This window comes from Coregonus lavaretus, assembly GCF_964263955.1.
Source record: "Coregonus lavaretus genome assembly, chromosome: 32".
Classification (NCBI taxonomy): domain Eukaryota; kingdom Metazoa; phylum Chordata; class Actinopteri; order Salmoniformes; family Salmonidae; genus Coregonus; species Coregonus lavaretus.
This window is the reverse complement of record NC_140019.1, coordinates 10,786,513-10,802,597: the sequence shown is the minus strand read 5'-3', so window position 1 is coordinate 10,802,597 and position 16,085 is coordinate 10,786,513. Positions and strand designations below refer to the sequence as shown.

The following is a 16,085-nucleotide window of genomic DNA, read 5'->3' as shown; positions in this document are numbered from 1 at the left end:
GAATTTCAAGCGCAGATTCAACCACAAAGACCAGGGAGGGTTTTCAATGCCTCGCAAAGGGAACCGATTGGTAGATGTGTACAAATAACAAAGCAGACGCTGAATATCCCTTTAAGCATGGTGAAGTTATTAATTAGGCTTAGGATGGTGTATCAATACACCCAGTCACTACAAAGATACAGGCGTCCTTCATAACTCAGTTGCTGGAGAGGAAGGAAACTGCTCAGGGATTTCACTATGAGGCTAATCTCTCATGAACAGAGTCGCATGTAAAGGGCGAGTGAAGTGACAACTTTGCAAGAATTTTACTTCTGGGTAACCGAAATTACCATGTGGCCAATGATGATTTTAAAACAGTTTAATGGTTGTGATATGAGAAAACTGAGGATGGATCAACAGCATTTTAGTTACTCCACAATACTAACCTAAATGACAGAGTGAAAAGAAGGAATCCTGTACAGAATAAAAATATTCCAAAACATGCATCCTGTTTGCAACAACACACTTAAGTAATACTACAAAAACTGTGGCCAAGAAATTCACTTTTTGTCCTGAATACAAAGCACATCACTGAGTACCACTTCATATTTTCAAGCATGGTGGTGGCTGCATCATGTTATGGGTACGCTTGTCATCAGCAAGGACTGGCAAAATCCTAGAAGAAAACCTGGTTCAGTCTTCTTTCCAACAGACACTGGGAGACGAATTCACCTTTCAGCAGGACAATAACATACAACAAGGCCAAATATACACTGGAGTTGCTTACCAAGACAACATTGAATGTTCCTGATTGGCCTAGTTACTGTTTTGACTTAAATCGGCTTGACTATCTATGGCAAGACTTGAAAATGGCTTTCTAGCAATGATCAACAACCAACTTGACAGAGCTAAAAACAAAATAAAAATAGTCAAATATTGTACAATCCAGGTGTGCAAATCTCTTAGAGACTCAGCTGTAATCGCTGCCAAAGGTGTTTAACGTATTGTCTTAGGGGGGTGAATACTTATCTAATCAAGATATATTAGTTTTATTTTTCATAAATCTTTCATAAAAGTTAGCATTTTGTGTAGATCGCTGAACAAACATTACAATTAAATCAATTTTAATCCCACTTTGTAACAACAAAATGTGGAAAAAGTGAAGGGGTGTGATTACTTTCTGAAGGCACTGTATAATAAGAACGGTTTGGAGAGTTGAGATTTGCACACTGGGATTTGTGGTCTCTTCAACGCTTGTTAAAGGTTAGAACAGAAAGATGATTTTGATGATAATGAATAGGCTATATAGCTTATAAAATGCTCAGACTAGACTGATAAAGAACTGGCAAGACAAGTATCTAGTTTTGATGGCAGTTTAATAACTTGCGGAGCAGCAATATTACACATTAGCATCAATTCAAGATATTGGTAGTCCCTGATGAGCCAGCTTTCAAATAAAAAAAGACATACAAATACAAGGAAAGCATCGACTGGTCACACAGAGTACAGGTGGGGCCTGCTGATCAAGGGACTCACCATTGATTTTCTAACCATCTAAGCAAATGGTTTGTCAGTTTTTCCCTCTCCCTCACACACATGCGTGTAAGCAGACATGCCCATGCACAGACACCACACCAGTCTAAAACCAGAGCCGAGGGGCCTCCAGAAGGTTATCTGGTGTCTAGTTCCATGGGGCAGGAGCCGTAGGAGTACTGGGGTGAGAGAAGCTGAAAATATCAGTCATCATAAAAAGGTTATCAGGGTCTTCAGCATATCACTGCAGCCCTTCAGGACTAGAATTAAGTGAAAAGTCTGTAATTATCTAGTCCAAAAAATAATGTACAAAAATGATCCAATAGCTACAGTCAACTATGGAAAAGCTTCAAGTCAAATCTCACTTTTCCCCCACACAAGGCCCTAGGTACTGTAACCCTAGTGTTGAGCCACAGGCACAGCGTCTCCTAAAGGCTTTCCTTCCAGCCAGACAGACAGGTAATGCACAGCCAGCAAATATAACCATGATCATGATCTCTATACAACAATGTAATGTAGGCCCAGTCCAGAAACAAGCCTTAGCGCACCCCACCCCCAGCAACATGGCGGAAATGCCACCTAGCCAATCAGAGCGCAAGGTGGATCTATTTCCATACTGATTACATGCCCATCCGATATTCTCAGATTTCCACACGTGTCTAGTCTCATTCCATCTCACACGCTAGTGGAGGGGGTGATGGAAGACAGTTTTGTTTGGCTGGAGAGAAAGCCTGTGTGGATACTGCTGACCTCCAGGCACTACTATCTATCCGATGTAGATGCGGTGGAAGTCGTTGGCGCCGAAGGCGGCGTTGCACTTGGGGCACTTCCTCTGGCGCGTGTCGTAGCGCGTCTTGACGCACTCGAAGCAGAAGACGTGGAAACACTTGGTCAGGACGGCGTCCTTTACCCGGGAGTTGCAGCACGGGCAGGTCAGACGCGCCTGGGGGAGGGAGAAAGAGAGGGTTAAAGAGACAGAGGGGGAAAGAGAGAGAAATGGAGGGTTAAAGAGAGAGAGGGGGAAAGAGAGAAAAATGGAGGCCAGAAAGATGGAGAGAGAGATGAGAGAGATTGATAGAACAGGTTAGTTAAGGCTGAAATACACTACATGGTTTTTGCTGGGTCTACGGGCCCTACACATCAGAAAACATCTCACATTTAACGATTCAGTCAAGCCAAATCCTAGTTAACTAGTAATCTGCCAAGGCGCCGCCAAGGCAGTACGATTGGACAATCGGGCCAGAATTGGCTGTATTTGCTGGGCAGGTTTATGCATGTGTAATAAGGAAAACATCATTGCAACTGAGGAAAATGCTGCGTTCCTTTATGTGCATTGTTATCAGGGTTCTAGTGCACCCGGTGCGCGACGCTCCGCCACTTCTCAGAATGGTGCTCGTTTAAATGTTAGATTTTTTGTTCAATATCAATAGGTCTCGCAAGATCTCTTAATGATTCATTAGTATGCTAGGCTCTAATGTTAGACCAAAAACACCACATAATTAGGCTACTTACGACATAATATTATTATGATTGTGATGAATGGCAAAAAATAAATAAAGATCATGCCACCAGAACTCAACAGCGGGCGCCACTAGGCTTAATATGCTTTGATTGTGGAAGTGTAGCTTCTTCACTCCCTTTGCTCTAAAGTTGGATTAAACAGTAGTTAGGTTACTTAGCCTACATCATTGAAACTGATTGGGATCTGCTGGTTGGCATGCAGATGCAGCATGGACGTTTCACCCATAAAACGTGAAGAGGACAATATGGATTGTCGATTTTGCAAAAAGAGCTTGAGGTAAGAACAGGTTTAAATGCAACTTGTAACATACCCCAGCAGACCAGCTAAGTGGAGTAGGTGAAGAGAACCTTTATAATTCTAAGTAGCTGATTGGCTGACGTTGGGACCTGCCTCTCATCTGCTTTGAGCACTGCTCACACTTGGCTACAATGGCAGATGAGGCCGAATATTTTCGACATGTTTGAAAATTATCGGGACGCCGTAAGTGCCCGGGAGCCCGTGACAGGGATCAACCGCAAATCTGGTATGCGCTTCACTTTACGGGCTGCAGCATTACGTTTTACTCCGGTTTTACTCCAGGCTTGCTCCGATTTCCTCCGTTTGCAAAAAGGTGCAGAGAGCTGATCGGGATGTGTAGATCAGGCTAAAACCGTGTAGTGTTTGCCCAGCTTTACCTTTATAGTGGCATTTTTACAGACCCATATTAAGCATACAGTACACCTGGTGTAAAAAGCATGTTCATCCAGACTACCTTGTAATCGTTGATTTCCTCATTGAGGATGTCGTCTCCGTTGCGGACGGTCTCGGCAGGTTTCTTGGCCTTCTCAATCTTCCTCCGCAGTTTGGAGATGTCCTCCTAAAACACAGCATGGGAAGGAAGAAAAGAGTTCAGCAGAGTGCTCCAATCAGTAAATAAACTAAAGTTAATTCTGTTCAAGTGGATTTGAATCGTCTGTGTGTGTGTATGTGTTTACACGTGCACATGGACAGTTAACAAAATGTGGCGCGTGTGTGCATGTGTTTGTGGCCTGACCTGTGCGCGGCGTGCATTGAAGGACTGCTTCTCTTTGGAGATGCTGTTCTCTATGACCTCCTCCCTGACGGTACCCAGTCTCTGCTGCACCTGGTCCAGCTGACTACACACCTCGTCCGACAGCACCGCTGACTCCTGGGTCTAGAGAGGGGGAGGAGGGAGCAGGAGGGGGTGCAGAAAGCAGGTACTTTGCATGTTGGCATTTTTTAAGGAAGTTGGTGTTCTTTGTGTTAGTACTTATCTATACTTGTTGTGTGTATGTCCATGGTGTGTGTGTGCGTGCATAAGTGTCATTTTCCACAGGTGTGTTTTTGCAACCTTGCGTTTGTTCATGTCCAGTGCTTGTGTCCTCAGAGCCAGCTCTCTCTCTGCAGTACCGATGGTGCCCTGGAGGAGGCGCTCCTTCTCCTCCAGCTTCCTCACCACCTGCAGCTGGGCATCCACCTGAGAAAGACAGAGAGAGAGATGGAGAGAGTGATAGAGAAATAATGAGAGATGGCCAGACATAGGCTCCATTATTTGCTACTGTCAAGTTACTGTCTTTCCCTGACCCAAAAGTCACCCTGAACTGTGCAGCTGCCATTTAGACGTTCAAATCACTTTATTGCACTGTTTCAATCACCTGCTCTCACCTGCGTTTTGAGCGTGAGCAGCTGGTCGGCAAGCTCCTCCTTCTCTTCCTTGAGCAGCTTGTGGATCTGGTTGGACTTGATGCGTTCCGACATCAGTTTGAAGTTGGCGTCGTCCTTCTCCCTGAGCTGCTGCATCAGCCGGATGTTCTGCTCCTGCATGTCCTCAAAGGCCTGGCCCGTCACGTCCATCTCACTCAGCAACGCATCCTCCTCCTGGGGAGAAGGGGGAGAGACAGGGGGGAGGGAGATAGTGGCGTGGTGAAGACGAAAGGAGTGAGAGGGAGGGGTGGGAGAGAGAGTGGAGGAAGAGCGAGGGGAGGGTAGCAGAGGGGTGGAAGGGAAGGAGGGAGAGGGTAGTGGAGGGGTGGAGAAGAGGGAGTGGTAGACAGAGACAGAAAAGTGGGTTAAAGAATGGATCGATGGAAGAGCAAAGTGGGATGAAATGTTGGTGTGAGAAATTAGTCTAAAGTATGATGCTCAAATGCACACACACACCTGCTTGGCCAGGGAGAGCTTCTTGTTGAGGATGTTGATTTGTTCCTCGACAGAGCGGATCTTCCTCAGTGCCTCCTCATCGGCCATCTTCTTCCCCTCCCTCCTCTCCCTCTCCTCCAGATCCCTTAGACGCTGCTTCAGCTCCTCCGCCTGACAGTGAATACACAGCTGTTATCACAATCAATAAATCACTTCCCTATGAGTAAAATATGTTGGAAATATGTATTTTTGGTTGAGAATATGTATTTCTGGTTGAAAATACGCATTTTTGGTTGAAAAGACGATAAAAATATGGCTTTCCAACATCTTGTGCTCACTGGGTTATTATCACCCAATAGTAACTCAATATTGGGGCGGCAGGTAGCTTAGTGGGTAAGAGCGTTGTGCCAGTAACCGAAAGGTCGCTGGTTCTAATCCCCGAGCCGACTAGGTGAAAAATCTGTCGATGTGCCCTTAAGCAAGGCACTTAACCCTAAATGCTCCTGTAAGTCGCTCTGGATAAGAGCGTCTGCTAAATGACTAAAATGTAAATGTAAATATACAGAGAGCACACAGCGGTTATATCACTGTTATACCATCAATCAATTACTACCACGTTTCACTTTTTTTCTAAGTAGCGTTAGCTAAGTGTGTACTTCTGACTTGGCCTTCTTCTCAGCAGCCATGAGCTGGACTTTGTCCCTCTGCTCTTTGGGCGCAGAGCGGTACATATCCAACAGTAGCTTCATCTCCCTCTGAGACTCCTGGGCTTTCCTACAGGGACAGAGCCTTCGTCAGCAACATTATCATTATCCTCATTATCATCACCCCAATCATCAATCATGATTGTCATCATAATCAAACTTACTTCAGCTCCGCGCCGACAATTTTCAGTTGCTCCACCTCCTTCCTCTTTGGTCCTCCAATCACAGAAGGGCGCTCCGGAGCAACCTCCTCCGATTGGTTGCTGGTCCCACCCTTCTCCTTCTCCTCGGTCCCACCCCTTCCACGTGTTGGCCTCTCTCCCTCCCTCTCTCGTTCCTTTTCCTTCTCTTTGATTTCTCCCTCTGGCTCTGTCCCAGGCTCTGTCTTCACTGAGGTACCTACAGAGAGAGGATGAATATCAGTTAATAAAGAGTTAATAAATAGTTAATAAATGACTAATTAACACTTAATAACACTTACTAGTGCTGGTGGGTGTGGCTGAACCGTTGTCAGACTCCACCTTGATGGTGACATCAGCAGAGGCAGCGGGCGTCAGGGGGGAGGTGGTCTCTACCTTCACGTCCAGCTCCGTACTGGATTGTGATTGGAGGATAGCACTGCCCTTCTTAGTACGAGCCTATGAGAGGAGGGAATTGCACAGATGAATATTGCAGATAGAGAATCTCTCTCTTTATGGGCTTCTCTCCCTTACAGTCTCTCTTCTTCCCTCCCTGCATGCCTCTTACACACTCGCTCTCTCCATCTCCCTCTTGCCCTCCCTCTGTCTCCCTTACCTGGCTGAGGTTAGTCTGTGCCTCTCTCAGTCTCAGTTTGTATTTCACCACCTCTCCCTTCATATGCTGGTTGTGTGTCTGCAGGGTGCTGATCAGGTGACGCATCTCCCTGTTGATAGGACCTGAGAGAGGGATAGAGAGAGAGAAAAGAGGAAGAAAATAGATGAGGTTTTCAAGGAGTATCTGAAACTGTGCCTAAACACTAGCCGGTGAGCGTGAGGCCAGATTTATTTTCATTTGAGGTGAAGACGCGGACCTGCTTGTTCATTGGCAGCGAGGGTCTGTTCAAATTCGATCCGGAGCATCTCGTACTCCTTCCTGACCTGGGCCAGAGTGTCCTCTAGCTGGAACACCTCGGTACGCACCTTCCTCTGGAGAGACACCTCGTCATTCTGGAACACAGACAAGAGGCGGTTACACACCCTCGTTGTTGTTGAATAAAGATGCTAAACTCACACACATCATTCTCCATTAAAGACGCTAAAGTCAGACACACGCTCACAGGCACACACGCATGCACACAAACACACCTCCATGTGTTCTAGCTGTCGGAGGCGTGCCGTCTTGGTGGTGTTGAGGCGCGTGCGCGTCTCGTCCAGCTGAGACTTGAGGCCCACAGACTCGTTGTAGAGGACAGAGAACTGGGACTGGAGACAGCGGTACTCTGAGCTCTCCCTCACCACCCCCTCAGCACGACTCAACAACTCCACCTGACAGAGAGAGGCAGAGAAGGAGAGAGAGAGGGGGACGAGAAAAATGAAATGGAGTGAGAGAGAGGTGAAGAGATACAGAAAGCATGAGAGAGGGAGAGAAGTGAGAGACAGATCAAAGAGAGGAGAGAAGTGAGAGAGAGAGAGAGAGAGATCAAAAATAGGGAGAGAAGTGAGAGAGACAGATCAAAGAGGGAGAGAAGTGAGAGAGAGACAGATCAAAGAGGGAGAGAAGTGAGAGAGAGACAGATCAAAGAGAGGGAGAGAAGTGAGAGAGATCAAAAATAGGGAGAGAAGTGAGAGAGAGAGAGATCAAAGAGAGGGAGAAGTGAGAGAGAGAGAGATCAAAAAGAGGGAGAGAAGTGAGAGAGACAGATCAAAGAGGGAGAGAAGTGAGAGAGAGAGAGAGATCAAAAAGAGGGAGAGAAGTGAGAGAGAGACAGATCAAAGAGAGGGAGTGAAGTGAGAGAGAGGAGATACAGATTGGTGGTGAGCAAAGCAACAGGGAAAGCAGCAAAAACCTCCACCTATCTATTTACCTTCATTTGACTGGTTTGGTTGGCTGAGTAAGGACGTGGGACCTCAGGTAATCCAATGGCTGGGTTGGGGGAGAGAGCCATAGGATTCTGGTGGCCCAGGCCCTGGGTCAGGCTCTGCAGGCTCACCTTCATGTTGCTGTTCTCCTGGTTGACCGTCTGCAGGTCCAGCTGCAGCCGCTGCAGCTCGCTCAGACGGTTCTCCGCCAGCTCCCTGTTCTCCTCCAACTCACTGTTCATCTCCTCAAACTGACAGGGAGAGAGGAGAAGAGAGGGGGGAGGCAGAAAAAGAGGGGGGCAAGGGGAAAGGAGAGGAAGAGCGTAGGAGAATTAAAGAGTTATAACTCCAGGTCCATGCAGTTTCTGACAAGTACAATGCCAGAACAAAGAGGATGTTTTTGTACCTTTCTCTTGTTGATGGTAATGGTTCCACACACACTGCTGGCCTCCCCACACACCTTGTAGCCTTTACTGTTCACCTGGGAGGAATAACACAGTGGCCATGGAATAAACACTTTTACATTCACATGGATATAGTTCTGTGGTATATGAACCACAATGACACAGAAATACTTCATTTCAAAAATGGTAAGCATAGGCCACGGTAGCTGTCAAACACACATTGCTGCAAAGAGAGAGAGGGACTCAGTCTCACGTGGATTCACAAAAACATACAGCCGCAGTCTTACCCTCTCCAGGATTTCTCCCAGGTGTGTGTTGAGGCGGTTCTCTCTGCGTCGGATCTTCTCCATGTCCCACTGGAGCTCCTCGATGAGGCCCTGCAGCTCATTGACCCGCGTGTCTGCCCTCGCCACTGCCCAGCCCAGAGAACGAGACTACAGATGAACAGGGAAACAGAATCACTGTTAATATGATCGCTGGGGTGATCCATTAGTAATGTACATAGTGTAGCGGGAGATAAATAAAACAGACTCAGTACTAGAGAAGTTATGATGCAAGATATCAAATCACCTCGCTAGTCATGTGACTGTGCTTCTGCTGAAGGTCCTCAGTCAGATGACGCAGCCGGTCGTTCTCATTGGACAGGAGGGTGTTGAGCTGGGCGGCGACCTGCCACACGGAGCCCTCTGGAAATACAAGACATGATGTCATGACATTACTACTCTTGACTCACACAACAAGGTACTACCTCAAGGAACTAACTCAATGCCAATACCACCTTCTGCTCCAAAACGGCAAAAAACACTTACACCCTTGCTGCTCTCACCATCCCGAAAACCCTACCCTCCACACCTATCCACAACCCTCACTGCTTACACTCCTTCACGTCTCATTCCCTCACTCCTCTCACCTCCCTCCCTTTCCCCCCAACCCCTCTCTCTCCCTCGCCACCTGCTCCAGAGTCCTGGTCCTTCTTTAGCTGCTCCACGGTGGTCTTCAGGCTGTCGTAGATCACCACCACGCGGTTGGCCTGCTTCTGGCTGGACTCCACCCTCTCCTGCAGCTCTGCCTCCATCTCCTCGCTGCTGCTGCTGGCCAGTGTGGCCAGGAAGGATGTGGTCGGCTCCCCCTGGTGGCCTGGAGGACAACCACAAGGTGAAGAAAGGAGTTAATCCTACTCTGAATTTGAGGTCTCCGCGGGACTGATTTCTTCATCCCGCTCCCGCCTGCTCCCACTGCTTTTCATACCGCACCCGACTGCTCCCGCTGACTTGTTGCCCAACTCCCACCTGCTCCCGCAAGAACTGGTCCCGAACCCGACCGCAGTCCCACAATGTTGTTTTAGGTGTATGTGATGCAGCTCGCTTTGCAGCCCCAACAAGATCCCCCCAAAATGTAAATAATATAGCCTAAGAAATCGGTTTAAATATCAGCGATTCTCACGTGGCACATTATATTAGACTATGGGTATTATTGGGCTATATCAGCCAATAGGCTAGACGTAGTTTGAAAGAGCAGAGTTCGGGCGAAATAGAACAGCAAAGCGGACACTTCCACTTGACTTGAGATATAATGTTTTGCATTACTTTTAGGGTCGGGACGATTTGCAGGCAGAGTCAAATAAATGTGTTATTAATATTTATTTCTAGTCCATGTCGGAGCTTAAACTATGGCAGGGCTCCAGACTGTGACCATTTAGTCGCATTTTGCGTCCCTTTAACTTGGCTGTGCGAGTTAAATGTTTGATTGGTCGCACTGGTGCGAGCTGCACATTGTACCTGGTCACCTCAATCAAAACATCCTATAAAACCATGAATTTGTTAAACAGTAAAGTGCATTATCCTCATGACTCCTGTGCCTACCTGTTTCGCTGGGGCCGGCTGCTGTAATGAGCGAGCCTCTCACACTCTCTCGCCTCCCTAGTGATTGTATATCATTTCAAAATGCAATTATTAAAAGAGACGAGGGTCTCAGCTTTCTGTAGGTATAATTTTTATTTAGCTACGATTGTTATTGATGGGTTCTGACTTATAAACTAGAAATATCCTTAATCATGTCACAGAGGGAGAGAGAAGAATGCAGGACGTGTAAGTACTGGCAGAACATGTTATTGTTAATTATCAAGTATCCTATGGAAATGAGGAGTTCTATAGTCTGGTTTCGACACCAGAAGTTAATGGTTATCTGTAAGAGGAATGTTTATGGTGGAGGTAATCACATGGTTGCAGTCACTGATAAGGGTGGATAGCTGTGGATCAGTGAGGAGTGAGGAATGAGGTCAGGTCACATTAAGGGAGAAGGAAAAGTTTATTGCCCGCATCACTTAACTTCCTGCCTAGCAATAAACATGTAATGTTTAGAGGGAAGGAGGATACTTCACCCAAATTGGGGTATATATATACACTTGTGCTGGTGGAAACATGTCTTTGTCTTATGCAGCTGTGTGACCCAGTGGGTGAATAAACTTGGTTTGAGCTTTACTAGTCGTCCGTCGGTTTTTACCTTGTTATTTAGAACCTAACATTATTGAGCTCAAAGCACACTGTTTTACAATAAAGTTTTCTGATAACAAATATACAAAGCGCACAAAATTGTGCATGAATGAGTAGGTGTGTCCAAACTTTTGACTGGTAGTGTATATATATAAAAACAGCCTTATTGTCAACCCAAATATTTTTTGCTGCTTGGACATGTTAGATGTAACAACTTCTTTATTGAATACCATCTCAGTAGTCTATTACACTTCTTAAAGGAATACTTCGGGATTTTGGCAACGAGGCCCTTTATCTACTTCCCCAGAGTCAAAAGAACTTGTGGATACCATTTTTATGTCTCTGTGTCCAGTATGTAAGAGGTAGTTTTGCCAACCAATGCTAACTAGCGACTAGACGTCTATGGGTATCTGCTAGCATGTGAAGTATCCCTTTAATAAAAGATTGTGAATTACTTCATAAGATGATGACTCAAATTGATTCTATTGTGTGACACTGCTAAAACATTTTTTATCCCGGTGCCACCAAATTATGGGCTGGTGCAACTAACTGAAAAAGTTAGTGGCACCAGTGCCACCAGGGGAAAATGTTAGTCTGGAGTCCTGTATAATAGCCTATCATATTTAGGAAGTTAATGTCCATGGAAAGACCGTGCTTCTCCGCCCATGCATATAGCCTACAGGCTATTTAATTGAGAACACACATATTAGCGTACTTGATCTCACATGCCCAACAAAAGAGAAGAGAGGTAGGCTACTGAACACGAAGGAGCAAGAATGAGCCTATGTGAATAGTGCGACAAAGAGGTGCTTTTAAATAGCAGGGATGCAAACTGGTGAGGGCGCAAACGCGTAAATTACAAGAAAATGTGCTTATTTTCCAAATGGGATTGTCACGATACCTACATTTGACTAATGATGTGATACCAGGTCAAGTAAGACTATACCATTCTGCACGTCTGCTACACAAAAACCTGTCCCTGATATTCACACCTCTACTCAATACAAACCATTGAATTTTACTTCACACTGCTTACTGTATAATAGAATAGGCTACTGCAGAAAATGGCTGATTTGTTCATATCCAAAGGCCTACCTGTGATTTAGCAAGAGGAATGTAGTAAGGAATAGAAAATGCATAATGACCTGCATTTTCCTTGTGGCAGTAAGGGGGTTAAACACACTATGAAACCATCTTTAGCCTACTCTTCAGACAACCTTACACACATAGACCTCCACTTCCTCCCTCCCTACATCCCTCAAACACCACACACACACACCCACCCTCTTGCTCGCTCACTCACTTTCACTCTTTCTCTCACACACACACACATACAGACAGGCACACCACCCACACTCTTTCTCTCTCCCACTCTCAGACAAAAGTTATGCACCAAACAGAATTTAAGAAACACCAGAGAAAGAGATTTATAATTTAGATATACAGCGCCCTCCGTAATTTTTGTGTCAGTGACAAATTGGGGACAGTGACATGGTTTCTGGAATTATATAAAATGTGCGCCAACGCTGGTAGAAAAGGGAGAAGGCATAACTTTTGAGTGGTTTGGCCTAGAGACATCCGGTTTTCAGAAATGTAAAGGCGCAAGCATGACTGGCACTGTGCTCCGTGTAGTGGCACTCAAAGGCTGCGTGATAGTGAAGCCTAGTCGGACTGGCCTTTGCTCTTGTTCTTACAGGTGAAATTAAAAGATACAATGTATCCACTTCGCTCGCGCCGCGAGACGCTCCAATAACTAAACAAATGTAACAACATAAGCCTCATCACTGTCTGCACACCCCAGATGGACATCACAGCTAAATTCCATTTGAAAACTGATGGAGATGTGCAGAAAGTCGTGACAGAGAGAAGCGGCTGAGTAGGCTAATGTAGGGCTAATGCTAATGACTGGTTAGGGGATGTGGCTGGCTGATATCAGCTGTCACACGTGATATTGGATAAAGCACTCATTCTGGTATTCACATTGTAGGACAAGTAGGGAGGCATTCTGTCCTCGGTCAATAATTTCGATATGAGAAATATACCCCCCCACCAAAACGTTTTCCATCCCTGTAATAGGCATACAATAGATAACAGTGCTCTACTCTGAACCAAAAAGGCTTTATTTCATCAATCTCCATACATTGTACTCTTCTGCTCTACATCTTGTGTCAGGCACCCTGTCACAAACTCTTCAGAGTACCCTCTTCATCGGTCTCTTGCTCCTGACCCAACTCCTGTCCTCTTAGTGTTCTCCTCTCTCCATCCTTCCCTCCTTCCTTTCTACATATCTTTCTCTCTCCCACTGTACCTCTGTCTTTGACTCTCTCCTGGTTGGAGTCGCCGTCAGGTTCTGGGGTGTCAGGCTTCAGGCTCCGCCCCTCTCCAGCCGGGGTTTCCACAGACTCGCTTCCTGACTCATCGTAGCGCCTTCCAATCAGGCACACATTGTCATCAAACTAAGAGAAGGGGAGAAAGGGTGAAGTAGATGTTATTCAGAATACAGATAATAGTTGTATTTGCAAATGTTGATCTATGTGCAATGTTTTAATTGCATATTGTTCATTATTTGAATGAATAGTTACCTGATTCCAGTATCTGTTCAGGATCAGTAGGCTGGTGTCATCAGTTGCTTGACGAGTCTCCAGTCTCTCGATCCTCTCTCTCAGCTCATCCTCAATCACCTGCAAAGCATCGATCCTATTGTTGAGTATTATCGATGTATGGAATGAAAACAGGGGTTGTGTGTGTATGTGTGAGAGATGAGTGAGAGAGAGAGACCGAGTGAGTGAGACCGACTATATATACCTGTCTCTGATCGAGCGATTCTCCCAACTTCCTGTTCTTCACCTGGAGAGCTTTGACATCCTGTTCCTCCTGAGCACAAGAGAAAGATACCAATGAAATGATGGAAACAACACAATCAATGACATTGCTGACGAGTCATAACAACTATCAGATGTAAAGGCAGACAGACCTACAAACAGACACAGCAGGAGAAATGCAGGAGAAATACAGGCTAGGCACTTTTCAGCTCTCTCACCGAGTTGGAAACCCCTCCGAGTTTGATGACTGTTTCCACAGCAGTGGTCCCTCCTGCAGTAGAGCCGACCCCTGGACCCCCATCCTCTCCTCCCTCTTGCTCCCTCCGTTTCTCAGGGGACGCACTGGACGAGGAAGAGGGGACGCTGGAGTCACACAGACGCTTCTGTCCCGACATCCTCACACTGCTGCAGTAGATCAAGGGAGAGATTAAATATTTGCACATTAACATCCTCGGCGAAATTACGTTGCCACGAGCAGCACCGCAGATATTGCAACGAGTGAGATGCAATACGTTCTAATATAGTCACGCACAGTATCTGCGCATGGGGGTTCGCTTCAAGTTGTTAGAGGGTGGTAGCAAAGACAGTACACTATGCAGATAGGCTAAAACTACTTCTCCAATAGAAATCCCCGACCACAGGCGATGTCATGGCGACATTGGCTAGGGTTAATACACATCATTGGCTTCAACGCGCTTAGTTGTTGCGGATATTGACCCGCTATGCTGTTTACTTTTTGCACCGACCTACCTTTAAGTATTCGTTTTGGAAATCCCACGTAGCTAGCTATAGTCCTTAGCCAATACCTAACTATATAATTTCAAAAGAACAGACATTTGTTTTAATTCATGCCAAAGCCATTTCGGCTATTTGGCCATGTTCAATTAACCCGTTTAGCTAGTTAATTGGCTAATTCACAAACACTTTGTAGATAGCAGTAACGTTTAGCTCATGTTCGCCAGCTAGCTACAGTAGCTAGGTAATTCAAATATACCACACGCTATAAAATAGCCTTTCTGGGCAGAAAACTTTACTGGGGCCCTTTCAATCAATGCATTTGATCTGTTATTCCATGTAGATTCAGTGGTTTGATTTAAATTCCTTACAAATGTTCATAAAATAGTGTTATTTACTGATTCTGTCTGTGAACGTTGATGTTTCGGCTGTCTTCCGGAAACGGAAGTAGCCACTTACGTTGAAAACCTAACCCCGATGTGTCTTTCTTTTTCACAACGCAGTTAAGCCAAAACCACGCCCCGTTATTCAGAGGGACGTTCTACTACGCTCCCATTGGCTAGCGTTTGTTGGCTCGCGACAGCTGTTGAGAGACAGTGACCTTCCAAGGTAAGGATGGAAAGTGTAATTTAACAATTAGCTGCCTACAGTAATGCAGGCCTATTATTAACATGTTTGGTAACATTTGCCCATGTATTTATTTTCAGAGTTTCAATGATCAGCTAAGTTAACCTAGGCTACTTAACGTTACTAGCTCGGTATTTAAAGTTGTTATATTATCATTAGTAGTCTATTATCAGGTAAAAGCATATGCTTACTATTCATAATTTCTCAAATATTTATTAGCTAATCATTTCTATAAAATGGTTTAAATTGCTCTGACTATAGTACACAACACATCAAGTTACATTGTTTTCCTATTTAGAGTTGGCAACCCCCTTGGTACAAATATCATATTTGTTCACTTGTGGAGAGACCTACCCAGAGAGACCACTCAAACGTTGAATTGAGCCTACGCCTGGGAGTGAATTCTGTTGAGGAGTTACAAGAGTGGCTTCTAAAGACTAGAGACACTGGAGTGACATGGAGGGTCAGCGTAACAAGACCCAGGAAAGGACATACAATTGTTTTCAAGGTAATGATTGAAGTGGGTAAAATGATATTTCGTCGGTGGGATAGAGCAAATGTAAGGCATGCAGACATTCAGATAATAAATACAATACACCTTCTGTTTAGGCTGGTTACAGGTGCCAACACAAGATTTACAGTAGATCCCCCCCACTGCCGACAACAAGGGAACATCAAAAAACACTTGCTGTCCATCCAAAATGAGTATCACTCTGATATGCTGTGTCACCAGAAAGGGGAGGCTGAGCAGGTGTGTGAATGGTTTATTTACATATACATGCCTGCCCAGTGTGGTTAATCGTTCTCTAACTTTGATTTAGCTGAAGACAATCAAATGTTTGTTCTAGGAGCAAGGACCCACATCTTCCTATGTATCCAGCCATGGTGCATGTGTCCAGACGGCAATGTCCACAACCACAATCTCTTTGTGGCTGATGCACTTAAACACTGGGATGTTGGGGCCGAAGCCACAGAGACATTGTCAAGGATATTTGAGATTGGGCACTCCCCTTCATCAGCTTTGGATGTGCTAAAAAGTGATCTGCATTATATATTTGCCTCTGCAAATAGAGCTCTCTGTCCAGACCT

At 45.4% G+C, this 16,085-nt stretch overlaps 1 protein-coding gene across 1 annotated transcript; it reads right to left on the bottom strand.

Annotated features, from left to right (window-relative positions):
* Positions 1-1,345: 1,345 nt before the first annotated feature.
* Positions 1,346-14,810, bottom strand: LOC311107282 (E3 ubiquitin-protein ligase BRE1A-like). The gene is made up of 22 exons (XM_084149765.1): positions 14,768-14,810; positions 13,853-14,039; positions 13,618-13,686; positions 13,395-13,493; positions 13,121-13,268; positions 9,272-9,457; positions 8,891-9,006; positions 8,608-8,754; positions 8,323-8,397; positions 7,922-8,167; positions 7,203-7,382; positions 6,929-7,064; positions 6,673-6,794; positions 6,359-6,515; positions 6,042-6,276; positions 5,830-5,947; positions 5,195-5,344; positions 4,700-4,912; positions 4,386-4,511; positions 4,068-4,208; positions 3,786-3,890; positions 1,346-2,455 (listed from the first exon to the last, which is right to left on the bottom strand). The coding sequence occupies exons 2-22, from the start codon at positions 14,027-14,029 to the stop codon at positions 2,279-2,281; spliced, it is 3,123 nt and encodes a 1,040-aa protein (XP_084005891.1). The 5' UTR covers positions 14,030-14,039; positions 14,768-14,810; the 3' UTR covers positions 1,346-2,278.
* Between the last annotated feature and the right edge of the window lie 1,275 nt (positions 14,811-16,085).

Excerpts from the sequence above, each read along its gene's own strand:
- LOC311107282 (XM_084149765.1), bottom strand. The coding sequence starts at position 14,029 with ATGTCGGGACAGAAGCGTCTGTGTGACTCCAGCGTCCCCTCTTCCTCG. Across the intron at positions 9,458-13,120 it reads GGAGAGAGTCAAAGACAGAG|GCCACCAGGGGGAGCCGACC; the intron begins GTACAGTGGGAG and ends GTTGTCCTCCAG. Across the intron at positions 4,209-4,385 it reads TGGACATGAACAAACGCAAG|ACCCAGGAGTCAGCGGTGCT; the intron begins GTTGCAAAAACA and ends CCCCCTCTCTAG.